Genomic DNA, 16,840 nt, shown 5'->3' with positions numbered 1-16,840 from the left:
TGAGGTCTGGAATAATTGGATATCACCAAATTGTTGAGTTTCATCTCTCGAGATGCTCTGACAGGTCTTTACTGCTGCTGCCTTCAGTTTGAAGGTCTTCCTGCTGTCAGTTTTTTCTTTGCTTAGTCAGCCAATGAAGAATATTTCATTTCTTTTCCTTGAGAAGCTCTTGGCTTACGTTTGTGGTAGGTCCATCTATACTCTGAAGTGTACTTGACCAAATCTGAGCAGAAAGTATACTTCTGCACACTTCAGAATTCACCCGGCTCCATCTTTCCGCAGTCACATGATCAGTAAGCAGCGGTGATCCGGTCCCATCGGCAGCATACAGATGATAGGCTACGAATCGTGAGTCCTCTGGTTCCTTCTTCATTCGGTCCTCCACCCATCATTCTGGTGCATTAGATATTTTCTAGTAATGTGTAATCTGGGCTTTTCTGCTTTTGATTGTTCTCAGTGGTTTGTATCTTGAGATAAACTCTCTGTAGTTACATTCATGAAGGGGTCTCTTCATTGAAGACTTTGACAATAATCGTTCATAGGAATGTGAGTGAGAGGTGAAGAAGAACTGCACGATGATCAACGAGAATTGCACAGCCTGAACAGGCGTCCCGAGCGCAAGAGCAAGCTGGTGATGTCAGGCAAACGAGAATCAGGCACTTCTCATTATGTCAAAAAGCAGCACAACTCTACAAGTATGTGAGTGACTCGGTGTTGTTGAGATCATCAGTGTTTTTCTACTTTTTAACCCTTTCCAATCCAATTTGTATCCTGGTTTTCATAGGAGGCTTACTCTTTTTCTGCCGTTATACAATGGCACTATCTGCTAGCTAAAGCCAGTACTGCATGAGGTGACACATTGGATAGGCTCTGACAGCAGAGAGGCTGGCAATATACAGTAAGAGAACCCTGACGGACGTCTTCCAACATCAAGCTGTACAGCCCTAAATAATAAGGTCTTCAGATGTCAGACAGTGGATTGGAAAAGGTTAAGACTTCCTACACATGGCCCAGTATCGCGCTTGTGCGATGTCCCAGCAGATGTGAGTCACTTTTTCTGTCAAAAATGCCTCCCCTCACTTCAGTGAGGTTGTAATCCTCCGGTGGGGCTTTCAGCTGCATCGGCAAGTGATTCCCATTGTTTTCAATGGGAAACCTCGCATCACACTTGTGTGCACATCGCACACCACGCAATGTGTTTTCCTGCTCCATTGAAAACAATGGGCGATGTGTTCCGAGGAATGCCCAAACATAGAGCATGCCGAAAAATCGCTTATGTATGACTCCATTTAAAAGAAGGGGGTTTATGTTCGTGTGAGATTTGTGCAAAGTATAATCTCGCACTATTTTCTCAGCCATATGAAAATGGCCTAAGAATGTGCCATATTATTGATTTGGCCCCTCCTAAAACTTCTCCTACCTGTTGGATATTTAGATGGCCTCCTTCACTTAAGGCCCCCTTTACACAGGAGCGAGTATTGCAGGATCGCTCACAGCGCGGCCGGCAGGAGGAGCGTTCTCTTTCCGCTCTCCCCCGCCCCTCCCCATTCACTGTAAGCAGCGGCCGCTCAGTGAATGAAGAGGAGCGGGGGAGAGCGGGGAGTGAAATCTCCTCCAGCCGTCCCGCTGTGAGCCAGTGATACTACCCACGGGAGTGGGTACATGCGGGGACGAGTGTCTGGCATCGTTTGCCCAACATTCGTCCCATGTAAATGGGGTTTATACTTCACTTCCCTATTGTTCCCCGATGTCAGTGCATTGAGCGGCACTAAATAGCCCGCCATTATAAAATTAGAACAGGCGGACTACTTAGCGCGGCTCAATGTTTTGAGTAGTGGCTTTGAGAGCTGACACCGGAGGTAAGTATAACACTTCACAGGATGAGTGTTTCACTTTCTTGTAGCCCATAAGCTTAACTTATAGGACTATAATATTGTATATTACATGTAGTACAGATATACATTTTATTTCATAGCACTTCCCTTCACAGAATTCCCTGTATCATTCTAATAAATGGGAACCAAGTGAATCCAGCTGGATGCGAGCATTAATGAAGTATGTAGAAAGGACACATTGTTTTCATTAATAATCTCGTTATATAATGCAACTTTAGTTGGGATTCTAGAAGCTAAAGGAATATTTGGGTAATGCAAAGCAGGGCTGTTATATTACAAAAATGTTTGCTAAATGCATTTCTGGGTGTGGAAGGGTGTGTCAAGACTGAAACGCAGTTATACATTTAGGAAGATTCCAAGAAGTGCTAAGCCTTACCAATGCTGAACTCATCCACTTAACCCAAGTAGAGGAAGAGACCCGAAGTAAATGGTACTAAAGGGCTGCAAACCCATAAAATCAAGAGAAGAGCAAATATGGCTAATATATAATCACAGCTGAACATAAATCAGTAATTCCCACACATTATGAACAGATGACAAGAGACATACAAGTCTATGGGGCTTCTTCACACCGCTGTGCTGTAAGTATGTGTAACTGCCTGCATATGGGCAGTACACTGACTTGTTACAGTCGATGGGGCTATACAGGCATGGGTTAAAAAAAACTGCAGCATGTCCTATGGACGACAGAAAAAAAAATTGGATGACACACTGCCATAAAAAAGGGCCCACACAATGCATACGCATGTAACGTAGTCATACAGATTAACCCCTTAAGGTCCAGGCTGTTTTGTACCTTAAGGACCAGACACGTTTTAGGGATTTTACTCATGTGGTGGATTAACTGCACTATTTTTTTTCCTTCAGCTACCAAAATTATTTTTTTCCCGTGACATATAGGGCTATTTTTTAAAAATATCCTTTTTATTGACTTTTTCCGTTTTTTTTTAGTTTTACTCGGGGTGAAAGACTAAAAAAGTGATTTTTTTAAACATTTGTAGCTATTTTTTTTTAAATTGCTATATTTACGTTAAAATAAAGCATGGTAACAGGTTCCTCATTTTGTTTCGGATGTTTTAATATATAATAACTATGGTTTCAGATAACAGGGCGCATACGGCGATGGTTTTTGGTTGGTGTCGGCTTTGAGTTATTTTCTTTCTTATGTATATATTGTTGTTTTATTCTGTAATTTTGTATTAATTATGTAATTATATATTTTACTATCTATGTCCAACATGACGTCATATAAGACCTCTGGGGGACATTCATGTGTTTTTGTTTTTTTCTATTTGATACTTTTCCACTGTAGCTGGGGCATCCATAGGAGGCCCAGTTACAGGGGAAAACATCTCCTGTAGTGACAATAGTCACTGGCAGAGCTGATCAGGGTCTGCTAGGACCCTACAGCTCTGGTGTGCAAGGGAATCCCGGCGGTTATGTCTCATGTAGTGGAAGTTATACTTCTACTTTCACTTTTTAGTACACAGGGCTCATTGAACGCTGTGTACTAGAGAAAGGAAAAGGCAGAAGTTGTTAAAAACCCCTCCTGCCTTGTCCTTCGGGTTCTCAGCTGTGACTAACAGCTGGCAACACGGACTGCTTCTGCTTGATTGCAGAACAGGGGCTTTACTCCTATGCCATATTTTTACTATTAGCCGGGATTAAAGCCCATTACCAAGCACTGTAAATTTACTGTGCTTGGTCCTTAATGGATTAAAACTGGTTAGTTTTTCAAGCACCAAAATTGGATATGCTTGCGTGAATAAGGCCTCAGTCAGAGCTGGATGAGGGTGTGGAGGGTGGTGGAGCATCTGCTGGGTTAACACAACCACACTGAATTCCACACTAAAACCATAGGTCTAACTGTGGATTTTGATGTGGAATTGCAGCCACATTTAAGGCCTCATGTCCACAGGGAAAATCAGGCCCGCCGCGGATTATCCATACAGAATCCCGCAGCGGGTCCCTCCTTTCCTGGGAACATGAGGCTAAAAAAAAAGATTAAACTTACCTGTCCGGACGCTGCGGATCTTCCCTCTATCGCAGCCGGATCTTCTTTCTTCGGCCCGGCGGATGTACTCGGCACGCCGACAGCGTGCCGCGCGCATGCGCCGGGCACATCCGCTGGGCCGAAGAAAGAAGATCCGGCCGCGACGGAGGGAAGATCCGCAGCGTCCGGACAGGTAACTTTTAATTCAGGTTAGGGTGTTCCGCGGATCCGGACGGCTTCCATAGGCTTCAATAGAAGCCTGCGGGAGCCGTCCCCGTGGGAGACCCGCACTAAAATGGAGCATGCCGCGTTTTTTTTCCCCGCACATGCAATCCGCGCCTCAAGGGTAAAATGACATCCGCAGGTATTTAACTACCTGCGGGTGTCGAATGCATCCCTATGGGGCGCGGATCCGCGTGCGGGAAAAACGCTGCAGATTTTAAATTTTCTTTTTAGCGTGGATATGGGGCCTAAGCCATTTTCAATTCTGTATTAAAATCCGCAGGTAAGCTTTTTGTGCAAAATTTACAGCAGTTTGCGGTGCATTGTGCAGCCTATTCTGTCCTGCATGCGAGGCTCCTAATAGGCTAATCCATAAAAAAACAAAAATCTAGAAGACGTTGTCAGTATCTGATGAGATTTACTGTATCTGTGTGATTGTTATTACAGAAAACGAAGGCTCTAGTACCCTGTTGGGCCACCTCTAGCTTTTATACAAGATGTGATACGGGCAGGCATGGAGGCTCTAGTACCCTGTTGGGCCACCTTTAGCTTGTATAAAAGACGTGATACGGTTGGGCATGGAGGCTCTAGTACCCTGTTGTACCACCTCTAGCTTGTATACAAGATGTGATACGGGCAGGCATGGAGGCTCTAGTACCCTGTTGTACTGCCTCTAGCTTGTATACAAGATGTGATACGGGCGGGCATCGAGGCTCTAGTACCCTATTGTACTGCCTCTAGCTTGGATGCAAGATGGGATACGTGCGGGCATGGAGGCTCTAGTTCCCTGTTGTACCACCTCTAGCTTGTGTACAAGATGTGATATGGACGGACATGGAGGCTCTAGTACCCTGTTGTACCGCCTCTAGCTTGAATAAAAGATGTGATACGGATAGGCATGGAGGCTCTAGTACCCTGTTGGGCGACCTCTAGCTTGGATACAAGATGTGATATGGTCAGGCATGGAGGCTCAAGTACCCTGTTGTACCGCTTCTAGCTTGGATACAAGATGTGATACAGATGGAAATGGAGGCTCTAGTACCCTGCTGTACCACCTCCAGCTTGGATACAAGATGTGATACGGGCGGGCATGGAGGCTCTAATACCTTGTTGTAGCTCCTCTAGCTTGTGTACAAGATGTAATACGGGCAGACATAGAGGCTCTAGTACCTTGCTGTACCGCCTCTAGCTTGTGTACAAGATGTGATACAGGTGGGCATGGAGGCTCTAGTAGCTTGTTGTACCGCTTCTAGCTTGGATACAAGATGTGATATGGGCAGGCATTGAGGCTCTAGTACCCTGTTGTACCGCCTCTAGCTTTAATAAAAGATGTGATACGGATGGGCATGAAGGCTCTTGTACCCTGTTGGGCCACCTCTAGCTTGGATACGAGATGTGATACGGATGGGCATGAAGGCTCTTGTACCCTGTTGTGCCGCCTCTAGCTTGGATACGAGATGTGATATAGGGGGCATGGAGGCTCTATTACCCTGTTGTACCGCCCTTTAGCTTGGATACAAGATGTGATAAGGCCGGGCATGGAGGCTCTAGTACCCTGTTGTACCGCCTCTAGCTTGGATACAAGATGTGATGTGGGCAAGTATGGAGGCTCTAGTACCCTGTTGGGCCACCTCTAGCTTGGATACAAGATGTGATACGGATGGGCATGAAGGCTCTAGTACCCTGTTGGGCCACCTCTAGCTTGGATACAAGATGTGATACGGATGGGCATGAAGGCTCTAGTACCCTGTTGTACCGCCTCTAGCTTTAATAAAAGATGTGATACGGATGGGCATGAAGGCTCTAGTACCCTGTTGGGCCGCCTCTAGCTTGGATACAAGATGTGATATGGGGGGGCATGGAGTAGCCTGTTGAACTGCCTCTAGCTTGGATACAAGATGTGATACGGGTAGGCATTGAGGCTCTAGTACCCTGTTGTAGCTCCTCTAGCTTAAATAAAAGGTGTGAAACGGATGGACATGGAGGCTCTAGTACCCTGTCTGGCCACCTCTAGCTTGGATACAAGATGTGATATGGGCGGACTTGGAGGCTATAGTACCTTGTTGTACTGCCTCTAGCTTGGATACAAGATGTGATATGGCTGAGCATTGAGGCTCTAGTACCCTTTTGTACCGCCTCTAGCTTGGATACAAGATGTGAAACAGGCGGGCATGGAGGCTCTAGTATCCTGTTGTACCACCTCTAGCTTGGATACAAGATGTAATTAAGGCAGGTATGGAGGCTCTAGTACCCTGTTGTATTGCCTCTAGCTTGGATACAAGATGTGATACGGGTGGGCACGGAGGCTCCAGTGCCCTTTTGTACCGCCTCTAGCTTAAATACAAGATGTGATAAGGGCAGGCATGAAGGTTCTAATAACTTGTTGTACTGCCTCTAGCTTCAATACAAGATGTGATACGGTCAGGCATGTAGGCATACAGTTTCCATAGGGTATGCTGTGGCAAATTGGTCCACATTTGCTGTAACTCAGCCTCTAGATTGTGCAAACTCTTAGGCGATCAAAGTTGGCATCCCAGGTGGTCCCATACAGGTTTAATTGGCGATAAATCTGACAACTGGCCTGGCCATGGAAATTGACAATGTTGTGGAGACAATCCTGTGACCCCCTTGTGTGCGTGACCGAGCATCATCTTGCTGAAAAATGTCTCTTGGAAGCCGCCATGAGAGGACCACGTGGCTGCAGGATGCCCTGAACATATCGCTGAGCTGTCATTGTCCCTCATACCACTACTAGGGTGACCAACTATCGTATGCGATGCTCCCCAGACCATCACACTAGCAGTGTAGGCAGTGTGCAACTCCACAACAATGGCAGGATTGAGATGCTTACCCCTAGGTCTCCAGGCATAAACCTGGATTCATTATGGAAGACAACCGGGTACCAATCTGTAGCAATCCAGTTTCGGCACTACTGCAAAAAGAGGCGACAGTGGGTGTCAAAGTCAGTACACATAATGGGCACTACCAGATCAAATGACTTTTAGCCAAACGCGTGTAAGTGGTTGGGACAGACACAGGGAGCTGTAACGATGGTGCCATCTGTCTTTGGGTGGCAGACAACGAAACTGTTGGAGCTGCTTGTCGAGCGATCAGACAATCTTCTCTACTAGTGGTCTGTTGAAGACGTCCTGAGCCCGATCGCCTTGTGTGTGCGCCCTTACGCATCCACTGGTCCCAACACCTCCTAACAGTCTGGTGAGAACAGCCCAGGTGGTGGACGATTCGTTGATACGGCCATCAAGCTTCATGTATTCCAATAACGTGCCCCTCTCAGTCTCTGGTAACGGTGGAGGGGGAAAAAGATCTTCTCTGTTTCGTAGAGGTGTCTGGTGGTCAACAAGCTCTACACAAGCGGAAGAAGAGGTCACTACACACAAGGAGCCTCCGAGAGCCTTTTATAGGCCAAGGAGGGAACTACTTCTAGGGCCTCAGGTGACAAGACCGTTCATCTAATCACGTCACAACTCTCACCATTTATATATTTGCCCGAGATGTAACTGCATGCCGGGTTTTGTAGGTGCTGGATTTATTTTTGAGCAATAAGTTTATATTATTGGGCAATCAATGGCGAAGCTTCATTCATCACATTTCTAAGTGATTAAATAAACAAAGACTTCTGTGATAGAGACCCGCTTACATCTGCTAACCACATGCTTCTCTAAGTAAGGGGCATCAGGAAGGTAAAACGTGGCACCGATTCTGGAAAAAATCTGAAGGTAGATGTGTCAACCACAGTTGTCAAAATAGGGAAAACATAAAAATGCAGCATTTTGCTTGTGTGGCTTGAAAACAGACCGCATGACTGTAAACAGAGAGCAACAGAAGTCATGTAAGCAGTTCTCTCTGTTTGCATGTGGTGACGCAGACTCTAATTTTAACCCATCGGAGTTGACAAAAAAAAAATGTTACCATGAAATGAACAAGGGAGCGCCGGCAGATGTAAAACAGCAAGACGTCTTCTACACCGGTTGTACCTGGCCTGTTCGAGCAGAAAAGTGGGACATGTATCGTGGACAGGTGGAGCATGTCATCCGTGTCCTACCCTACTTTACAAGCCTTTCGTGAAGGTGTGAACTCTGAACATAAGGAATGGAAACCCAGGCCATAAAGTTTGATGAGGGAGAAAGAATTGTGTCCTGCACCGTGACAGATGTTCGGCATCAAATAAGTTCTATAAACACAGAAAATGTAACCAAACCAGAAAAGAAACAGTATCTGACAGAAATATGTAAACTGAAATCATGAACACACTTATGATGGCTCGCTGCCGCCAGCACTAAACACAATACAAACGACCAAAGGCAGGCTGAAGTGAAACAATGACTATACATTCACATATACAAATCTATGGCTAGTTTGCAGTAATCTAATTGTTTTTGTCATTGTGTCTGTTAACACTTTCCCATGGCAAAAACATAATAAAGAACTTATGCTCACCTCTTCCCACAAGTCCCCTGCCAGCGGCTCCTTGCTGCAGTCAGCCTCTGCCATCCCATAAGAAGGCTGCTGCAGCCAATGACAGGGCTGATTGTAGCTGCTGAGCTCTGTCATTGGCTGCCTCAGGCTGTTTACAGGGAAGACCAGGAGCCGGGAAGTAGCAGGAAAAGTTGAGTTTTAGCTCTTTTTTACGTTTTTGCTATGAGGAAGTTTTAGCTCGGACAACCCCGTTAATAACTAACATTTATTAACCCCTTTCTGAGAATGCGGAATGTAAAAAACAGCAATTCAGCCATTGTCCTCTTACGTTCTAAATTCTGCACCGTTCACCGTGCGTCATGAATAACGTTAACTTTATTTTGAGGGTAAGATTCTAGTCATGCCAAATTTATAGATTTGTTATTGTTTTACTACTTTCGCACAATGAAAAGCACTTCTTTAAAGAATCGCTTGTTTTGGTGCCGCCGTAAATTTTAAAACTTTTTCCATGATCTGTAAAAATGAGAATACCTACCGTACTCAGTATGTGCCATTGCCCGTGAACAGAACTTCTGAAAAGCAACTAAACTCAATAAACTCACCAAAGCGCCTGCAGAATACTCCAAAAGTTGCACTCTTCTCCACAACTCGCAGGTCCGCTAACAGAGACAATTCAAGCCCTCCAGCGACGCAATAGCCGCTAACAGCGGCGATGACTGGCTTGGAGAACTGCATCCTAGAGGGTCCCTGAGTAGAAATGTGGAACATATATCATTGTTATTGTAGTGTGCTTCTCAGATTAATATTACATGACTCTGTACACTATTTGACATACCATGGGTCCCGGCCCCTGAGTGACATCTGCTTCTATCTGCAGAGTGCTTGCATTGTTAGCCAACTCTTTCAGATTGAAACCAGCACAGAGATTGCCCCCTGATGAAAAAACCACAGCGGTCATTACAGACGAATGCTAAGGGTAATAAAAGTCAGTGATTTAGTTTCCAGTACCCAAGTAGTGCCCCTACTGTCAGTTGATTGGTTTATCCCAATTTACAAGGGGTTTTCCAAACTGTTGTAGAAGCTGGAGGTGACCAAACACAAGTACTATGCTTGCCGACCGGTTTCGCATCTGCGTCGGAGCTTCCGGTCAGAGGTTCTGTCACAGGTGTGGCTGCAAATACCGGAGGAAAAAGTGCTGCACTCAGCGCTTCCCCTTCTGTCTCAAAACCGGGCAGTTGAGCAGAAAACAAGCAGAAGGCATTATTGTCCATGAGGCCCACCCAGCGTTGTTTGCTTCCATCCAGAGACAGAACAATTCGCTGCGGGGATTCTCCTTGCCTTCACCCGAACAGAGCAGGAAAAGCAGAATCCCCACAGCAGGTGTAAAAGCAAGCCTGATAGAGATGAGCGAGCATACTCGTTAAGGCGATTTACTCGATAGCATCGCCTTTGTTGAGTACCTGCTGGCTCGTCCCTGAAGATTCGGGGGGGGGGGGGGTGAGTGGGGGGTTGTGGAGGGGATCGGGAGGGAGCCAATCAGAGGCAGGTCTCACTCACACCCCCTTCACACCCACTGAGACCTGCCTCTGATTGGCTCAGGCTGAGCCAATCAGGGGGCAGGTCTGACTCACACCCCCTTCACACCCACTGCAGGCCGGCCGCGCTGAACTCCGGCTGCCGGGACAAGGTGAGTATATATATATTTTTTATTTTAACACATTTCTGGATGAATTGCAGGGAAGGGCTTATATATTTAAGCCCTTCCCGACAATTCATCCCGCGCACGCAGGCAGCCCATTGCTTTCAATGGAGCGGCTGTATTGCCGGCTCCATTGAATTCAATGGACAAACATCGTTCTTCTCTGCCACAGCTGTTACAGCTGTGACAGAGAAGAATGATTTGTCTTCTATATGTTCTCAATGGGGTCGGCGCTGCTGCCGCCGGCTCCATTGAGCGCATATAGAGAAGAGAACAGGAATCGCAGATCGCAGATAGGTGCGATCTGCGATTTCTGTTCTATAATTTATCGGACGAGTGCATAAAAAGCGCTCATGTGTCCGATACCATTGCAAAGCAATGGTTTTTTTAAAAAATCGCCGGACGCATGCGCAAATCGCGCAAAAAACCGCCCGTCTGACTAAGGCCTAATACATATGGGGGTGTAGCATTATAGAGGTCTGTTCACACTATGTATGAAGCAATCTCCCAGCCCTCGCTTGCATTAATGACTATTTTGCACAGTTCTAAGCATGTTCCTGTGGAATCTTGTGTAACGCCCCACACCCTACAAGCTCTTCTTACAGGAACCCTGGTGACATATTACTACGTCAAGCAGAAGATAAGTTTCTCAGACCTCTTGATCTCAAGATACCTCGCAGCAGCTGCAACGTATTTCTAAATGAAAACATATTCAAATATTGGCACCTCTACAATGTAGAATTAGAGAAGGATGTAAACAACGAAAAGACCTTTTAATTGAAATGTCATTGTCCCAAATGCTGCCTTTTTTCAAACTAGAAATACTTTTCCCTACTGAAATGCTGTAGAATATACTCGCTGACAAAAGAAGGAGCGATGCCCCCAGATACGAATGTGGGACTGCTGGAAAACTTGGCATGATTGCTGTTGTGGTCTGATTAGACACGGGGTCTTAGCCGTAAAAGTGCTTTCCCCACTCCCCTATAAAATGCTCTGAGGCTACTTTGGTATAGTCTACCTCTTGTTGGCCGACCGTTGACCACTAGTCTTGCCCCTACGATGCCCTCAAAAAGATTTTGACCCGTTAACAGACTTTGCGAGGGGGCATCATTGGAATGAGAAGCCGGATGGTCGTTTCGACAAATTGCCCGTCACCTAGGCCGTTCTGACCAAGCTGTTAGGAGCAGAGGCTATGTGAGGGTATGCACACAAGGCGAACAGACGCCACACAGACCAGAAAGCCCACCAGTAGATGGGATCATTTGATCCGCTGATAAGCACAAGCAGATCCAGCAGTTTTATTGCCCACCATCCAGACACAGATGGCACCTTCATTACAGAATCCTGTCTCTGCCCGAAATTTAGTGTCATGGCACCCATTACGTGTCCCATCTTTACCCCCAACACTGTTGCCTTTGTTTACAGTGAGTGGTGTTATGAACTAGAAACCCAGACTGCTACAGACTAGAATCGTATGGTCTATAGTGACGTTTCCAGGTACTGTTTAGGAGCCAGTGATGGTTGTCTTCGAGCATGGAGGCCTCGTGGCTGGTGTTTCAATCCTACTTGTTGATGTGGAGCGACATTCTGCCCTAACGGCCGCTAGGATGTCAGTTTCAGCAGCCTATGGATCTAGATGCCTAACTATAACATTTGTAGACAAATGTGCCACAGGATAGCATACGGAGCCTGTATGCCTCCATGCCCGACCATATCTAATCATTTTTCCGGACTACAACAGGGTACTAGAGCCTTATTTGAATTGTACAGTTTTCTGCAATAAACTTATCATTTCGCACAATTGCTATATAAAATATCAAATGATATGCAAATATTAGCATCCTCGGGTATGTGCAAATTGTTTTGTCTTATTTACACAGGCCGGTTTCACATTTGTGTCGGAACTACCACCAGAGGTCCCATTACAGATGCGGCTGGAAATACCAGCTGGGCAAAAAGCAGGGAGACCCCAGTACAGTCAATAGCGTCCACCCGACGCTGTTCGGCTCCGTCCAGCGCTGTTCGGTTCCGTCCAGAGATGGAACCGTTCGGCTGCGGGGATTCCCGCTTTCCTGCTCCCTGAACAGAGCAGGACGGTGGAATCCCCAACGCAGATGTGAAGCCACCCTTAGACTTTCATACCCAGTAAATAGTGTGTTAGTTAAAGGGAATGTTCTTACCAGCTTTATCCTCTCCTCTAAGCATAAGGTACTGATTGCAGCAATGTATTTGTCTTATGTTTCTGTGAAGTAGTTGATCAGAAACTAAAGGTCCTTTTACATGGGCCGATTATGTGCCCGAATGTTCCTCCTAACTGTCCTCCACTTGACAATCAGACTGTATAAAATGACCAACCATCAGCCATCGAGCGAGTGAACCAGTATGGCTGATTGTCCAGTATGAGCGAACAGGGAAATGTACAGCCGGCCTATAGAGATGAACTATCGCAAATAAGACCATTCGTTCCCATAAGCTGATGCCTGACTTGTGTGAAAGAGAATTTGGCTCATGTAAAATGACTAGGGGCCCATCTACACACAAAGATGATAGCTTAAAAGATGGCTTTTGAGCGATTATTTTTCATTAACTACAACTTGGTACTGATGCCAATCAGTAGCTTATTAATGTGTGTGAGCCCTTGGGAGCTAAATTCAGAGAACAGTGGGTGGTCTGTTCTCTGAATATATTTCCTTTGTTCTGCCACGGGACTGACAGCTGAGACAATGTTATTAGCGCTCGCCGCGGAGAATACAGCGTGAAGTAATTGCTATCAGCTCTTCTGACAAACAATGTATTTTTTGCCGAACACAAAATCATCGTTCAGCAGAAAAGTGAAAGATGGACACATTAACACGCAACGATTGAGTGATAATCGTTGTGTGTAAAAGGGCCTTTACATCTTATCAGTAGCCCTTGATGTGAATTAGAAGTAGTCCTGGATATGGATTACTGGGATAAACCCTTTAATAACGGTGTCGATGAGATGACTGTAAAGGGTTGGCTACCAAATTTCCTAAACTGGAATTTGGGCGTGTTTTTTCCGCGGCTCTTCTGAGAAGGGCATACACACAGTATTCAGGAGACCTCTATTAGCCAGTGGTTTAACTACAGAGTAGCCCATGAAAGAACAGTAGTGCATGAAAGTATCGCACAGACTGGGAGAGCGCAGACGTTGTTAAACCTTATGCCTTGAGCTGGTTGGTCATGAAGGCACAGGAGAAAAGTCCACCCTTGCCATGCACTTGGCAAGAGTAAATGCTGAAAAGATTGGCCCATCTATTGATTAACGCAGATTGTGTAACCCAGTGGAACATCTAACTACATATATAACATCTTGCTTTTTTCTTTCAAAGTTAACCCTTTCCAATCCACTGTCTGCCGTCTAAAGACATTATGATTTAAGGCTCTACAGCTCCGTTGTTGGTAGACGTCCATCGGGGTTCTCTTACTGTATATTGCTAGCCTCTCTGCTGTCAGAGCCTATCCAATGTGTCACCTCATGCAGTACTGGCTTTAGCCAGCAGATAGCGCCGTTGTATAACAACGGAAAAAGAGTAAGCCCCCTAGGAGAACCAGGATACAAATTGGATTGGAAAGAGTTAAGGTTTTTATTTTCAATATAAGGCACAAAACCATACTGACATAAACCCGAGGAACACTTCAGAGGCGACAACAGATGAGGATGTAAAAGGAGAATAGAAGGGATGAACTATTGCTTCAAAGTCCCGACAGGAAACAAAAGATACTCAAAAATTAGTCTGAAACACCAAAAAGTAGTCCTACGCAAGTCACAAATGCTGCTGAGGGCAGTCTATATAGGCCTCATGAACCATAAGAAAGGTAAAAGTACATGATGTCTGAAGTGATATTATCAAGCGGACTGGGGTGTCAGGACCTCGCTGATGTGAGTGCATATGATAGCTATATGTGTTACCTGTATAAGAAGGGCAACATATACTAGAAGGGGAAAAGGAGAAACCATAGAGGAAGGGGGACGTCCGTAGTACTGGGGATGCTATAAAAATGACTGAAAATTATAGAGAATTCTTATCTATGGGGACTAGCAAGGTGACGGTGCTGTATATATGGGAGGATTGGAAAGCAGACATGTGGAGCAAGATAACAGCAAAAAGTTCATACAAATTTTTGTAAGGCCCCCTGCACATTGCGGCGGGATTTCTTGCAAAATTTTCACCCATGGCCGCTGCCATAGAATTGTATTACAAAACGCAATCCTAGCAGACGGCCGTGATTTGCATGAAAATACACGCGGAAAACAAATCGCGGCCTGTTCTATTTCGCAGAGGCCCGCAGAAAAATGTCACTCCTGGCGCACCGGCTCCGCTCTGCGCATGCACCAGCTGGGTGGCAGCCGGCACATTACAGAGCCGGAGCCGTGGGAGCAGGTGAGAGCCGCACTGGTCCCTGCAGGGACGTGGGTTGGATTCCACTGTGAGAATTCTCTCAGCGGGATCCGACCCGCCCGTTTGCAGGCCGCCTAATATGGATATTTTTCCCTGGTCTCCTTCTTGTACTACTACCAGATTTATTATACCATGGTATTCATATCCCTCCTCCCCCCTCCAAAAAAAACTTCTGAAATGCTAAAACTTCTAAAGGACTGATTCTAATTAGCAATTCTAATTAGTACCTGAAATCTAATCTGGTAATCTGCAAAGGCCATGGAAGTCCAGAAATAGCCGCTGGAGGAGAATTGGTTAAACATGATTTCACCAGTGATGTCACTTTGTTTGCATTCACAACAAACCCTTCTAAGCAGGTCTTTCAGGAAATCAGTGGCCAATTATCAGCGATTTCTTTCCACAGATGAGAAAATGTAGGATGTGAAATAAGAAAAACAAGACCCTTCTTAGGAAAGTGTAAGCTTCCCAGCTCGGCTGTCCCGCTTCCCTTGTCGTTTAACAAAAGGTGCAAGTCGTATTTTCTTTGCAAATATTTCAAAAAGGAGCCTGTATGTCAGTGTGAAGCAAAGTGACGGAGAACATGGAAACTTACACTTGGCCCCTCCGCGCATACGTCAGTATGACTACTGGAATTAGTGTGTTTAGGGTAGGATTACGGCTCCTGATGGCAAATCACTCCTGAGACAACGCCGCTCACATCTGTGTAAAACTGAAGCTTAGCAAAAGTTAAAAAAAACGGACTCCTGTACTTCATGGGCTGCTCTCAATGAAGACATAGAAACTGGTATACTTTCTGCTTTATCAGCCTTACTACTGAACATGACAGCAAATCGGAACTGATTATTTTACTGTACGTCAAAGTTTTATCACCTCGTCTCGTACAATTATTCTTTAGGCGTTAAAACATTTCTAATATTCTATAGGCCCTTTTACATGCAAAGATAATCTTTCAAACGATTGAAAGATTGAGCAATCTTTTTACATAAAGTGTTAATGGCCACTAATGGCCATTAACACTTTATCATATTCATTTCCATGTAAAGGGACCTCCCGCAATTGTTTGCAGAGCCCAGCGTGTGATTAATCATGCGCACAGCTGCATTGTCCTCGTCGTGGGTGCCAGCAGAATACAATGTTAAATGCTGGTCCCCGCGGAGATAACAGCCTGTGGTCTAGTGACAGATAAAGGTGTTTGCTTTATCTCCAGTAGTTTTGGTCATTTCAACTAACTTTGAGCGATATAATTGTTACGTGTAATAAGCCTTTAATTCTAATAGGGCTAATGTCATAATCCAATTAACCACGTGTGTACCTCTGACCAATGGAAAAAGTTACCAGTGCTGAGAAAAACTTATTATATTATATACACAGGGGTAAATAATATAATTAGTCTGTAGTATCAGAGCTCTTTGCATCACGCCCGCTATATTGCGGTCTGCTGCGCACATGTGATTGAGCCCGGACACAAAAATGTTCAAGACAAGATTGTAACAACATGAGAAAATAAGGTTTGCTCACCACTGCAAACTTTTCCCATTGATCACAAGATCAACTTTTGTAAACCCGTTCTCCAAAATAATGTTATTAATTTCCCTTAGCTTAGTGGGAAACTTGGAAATGTGTTAGTGGTTGTCCTAACAAACAGTTGGAAGACTACAGAACATCGATCCTGTCAGTATACAAAAAGTTATATGACCTGTGGGTATAACATCCAGTGCCGGCGGGGCAGCGGGGGAAACTGCAAAGAGATCCATGGCACTCCGTATGGCTTTGTGTCATTATATACCCAGTAATTTCTATTAGGGTAGCGTAGACCTCACATTAAAGGTACTGCAGTCATACTACTGGAATCATACCAGTAAAGTAGATGTTCTTCCAAGTAGTAGCGCACAAGCAGTATGAAGAATGGGTGTTCTACCACTTCGCCGCACCGAGACCATTGATCAATGTTGGAGAAGCCCGAAACATCCGGTAATATAACTGGCTTACCTTTACCTTACTAATGGATAATGTACTAATGTGAAATTTGCACTATACATACCGGTATATAGTCTGCAGATTGCTGGGAAAAAGCCAATGCTTACTTTATTCTGGAAGCACGTATAAATACATGTATTTTTTTTAACTTTTTAGGAAGTTAACAATTCTGTTTTCTAACAGTACATTAAGG

The 16,840-nt window shown here is 45.1% G+C and overlaps 1 protein-coding gene across 2 annotated transcripts in view; it reads right to left on the bottom strand.

The window, feature by feature from the left end:
• LOC136579054 (enoyl-CoA hydratase EchA19-like) overlaps positions 1-16,840 on the bottom strand; it is a 62,775-nt gene that overhangs the window by 23,834 nt on the left and 22,101 nt on the right. For both annotated transcript variants that reach the window (XM_066579331.1, XM_066579332.1), the window contains exons 4-5: positions 9,383-9,480; positions 9,150-9,294 (exon numbers count right to left, since the gene is read on the bottom strand). In XM_066579331.1, coding sequence (XP_066435428.1) covers positions 9,150-9,294; positions 9,383-9,480 — 243 coding nt within the window. The remainder of the gene's footprint in view (positions 1-9,149; positions 9,295-9,382; positions 9,481-16,840) is intronic.

This window comes from Eleutherodactylus coqui, chromosome 9 (assembly GCF_035609145.1).
Source record: "Eleutherodactylus coqui strain aEleCoq1 chromosome 9, aEleCoq1.hap1, whole genome shotgun sequence".
Taxonomy (NCBI): Eukaryota; Metazoa; Chordata; class Amphibia; order Anura; family Eleutherodactylidae; genus Eleutherodactylus; species Eleutherodactylus coqui.
This window is presented reverse-complemented; position numbering and strand designations above follow the sequence as displayed.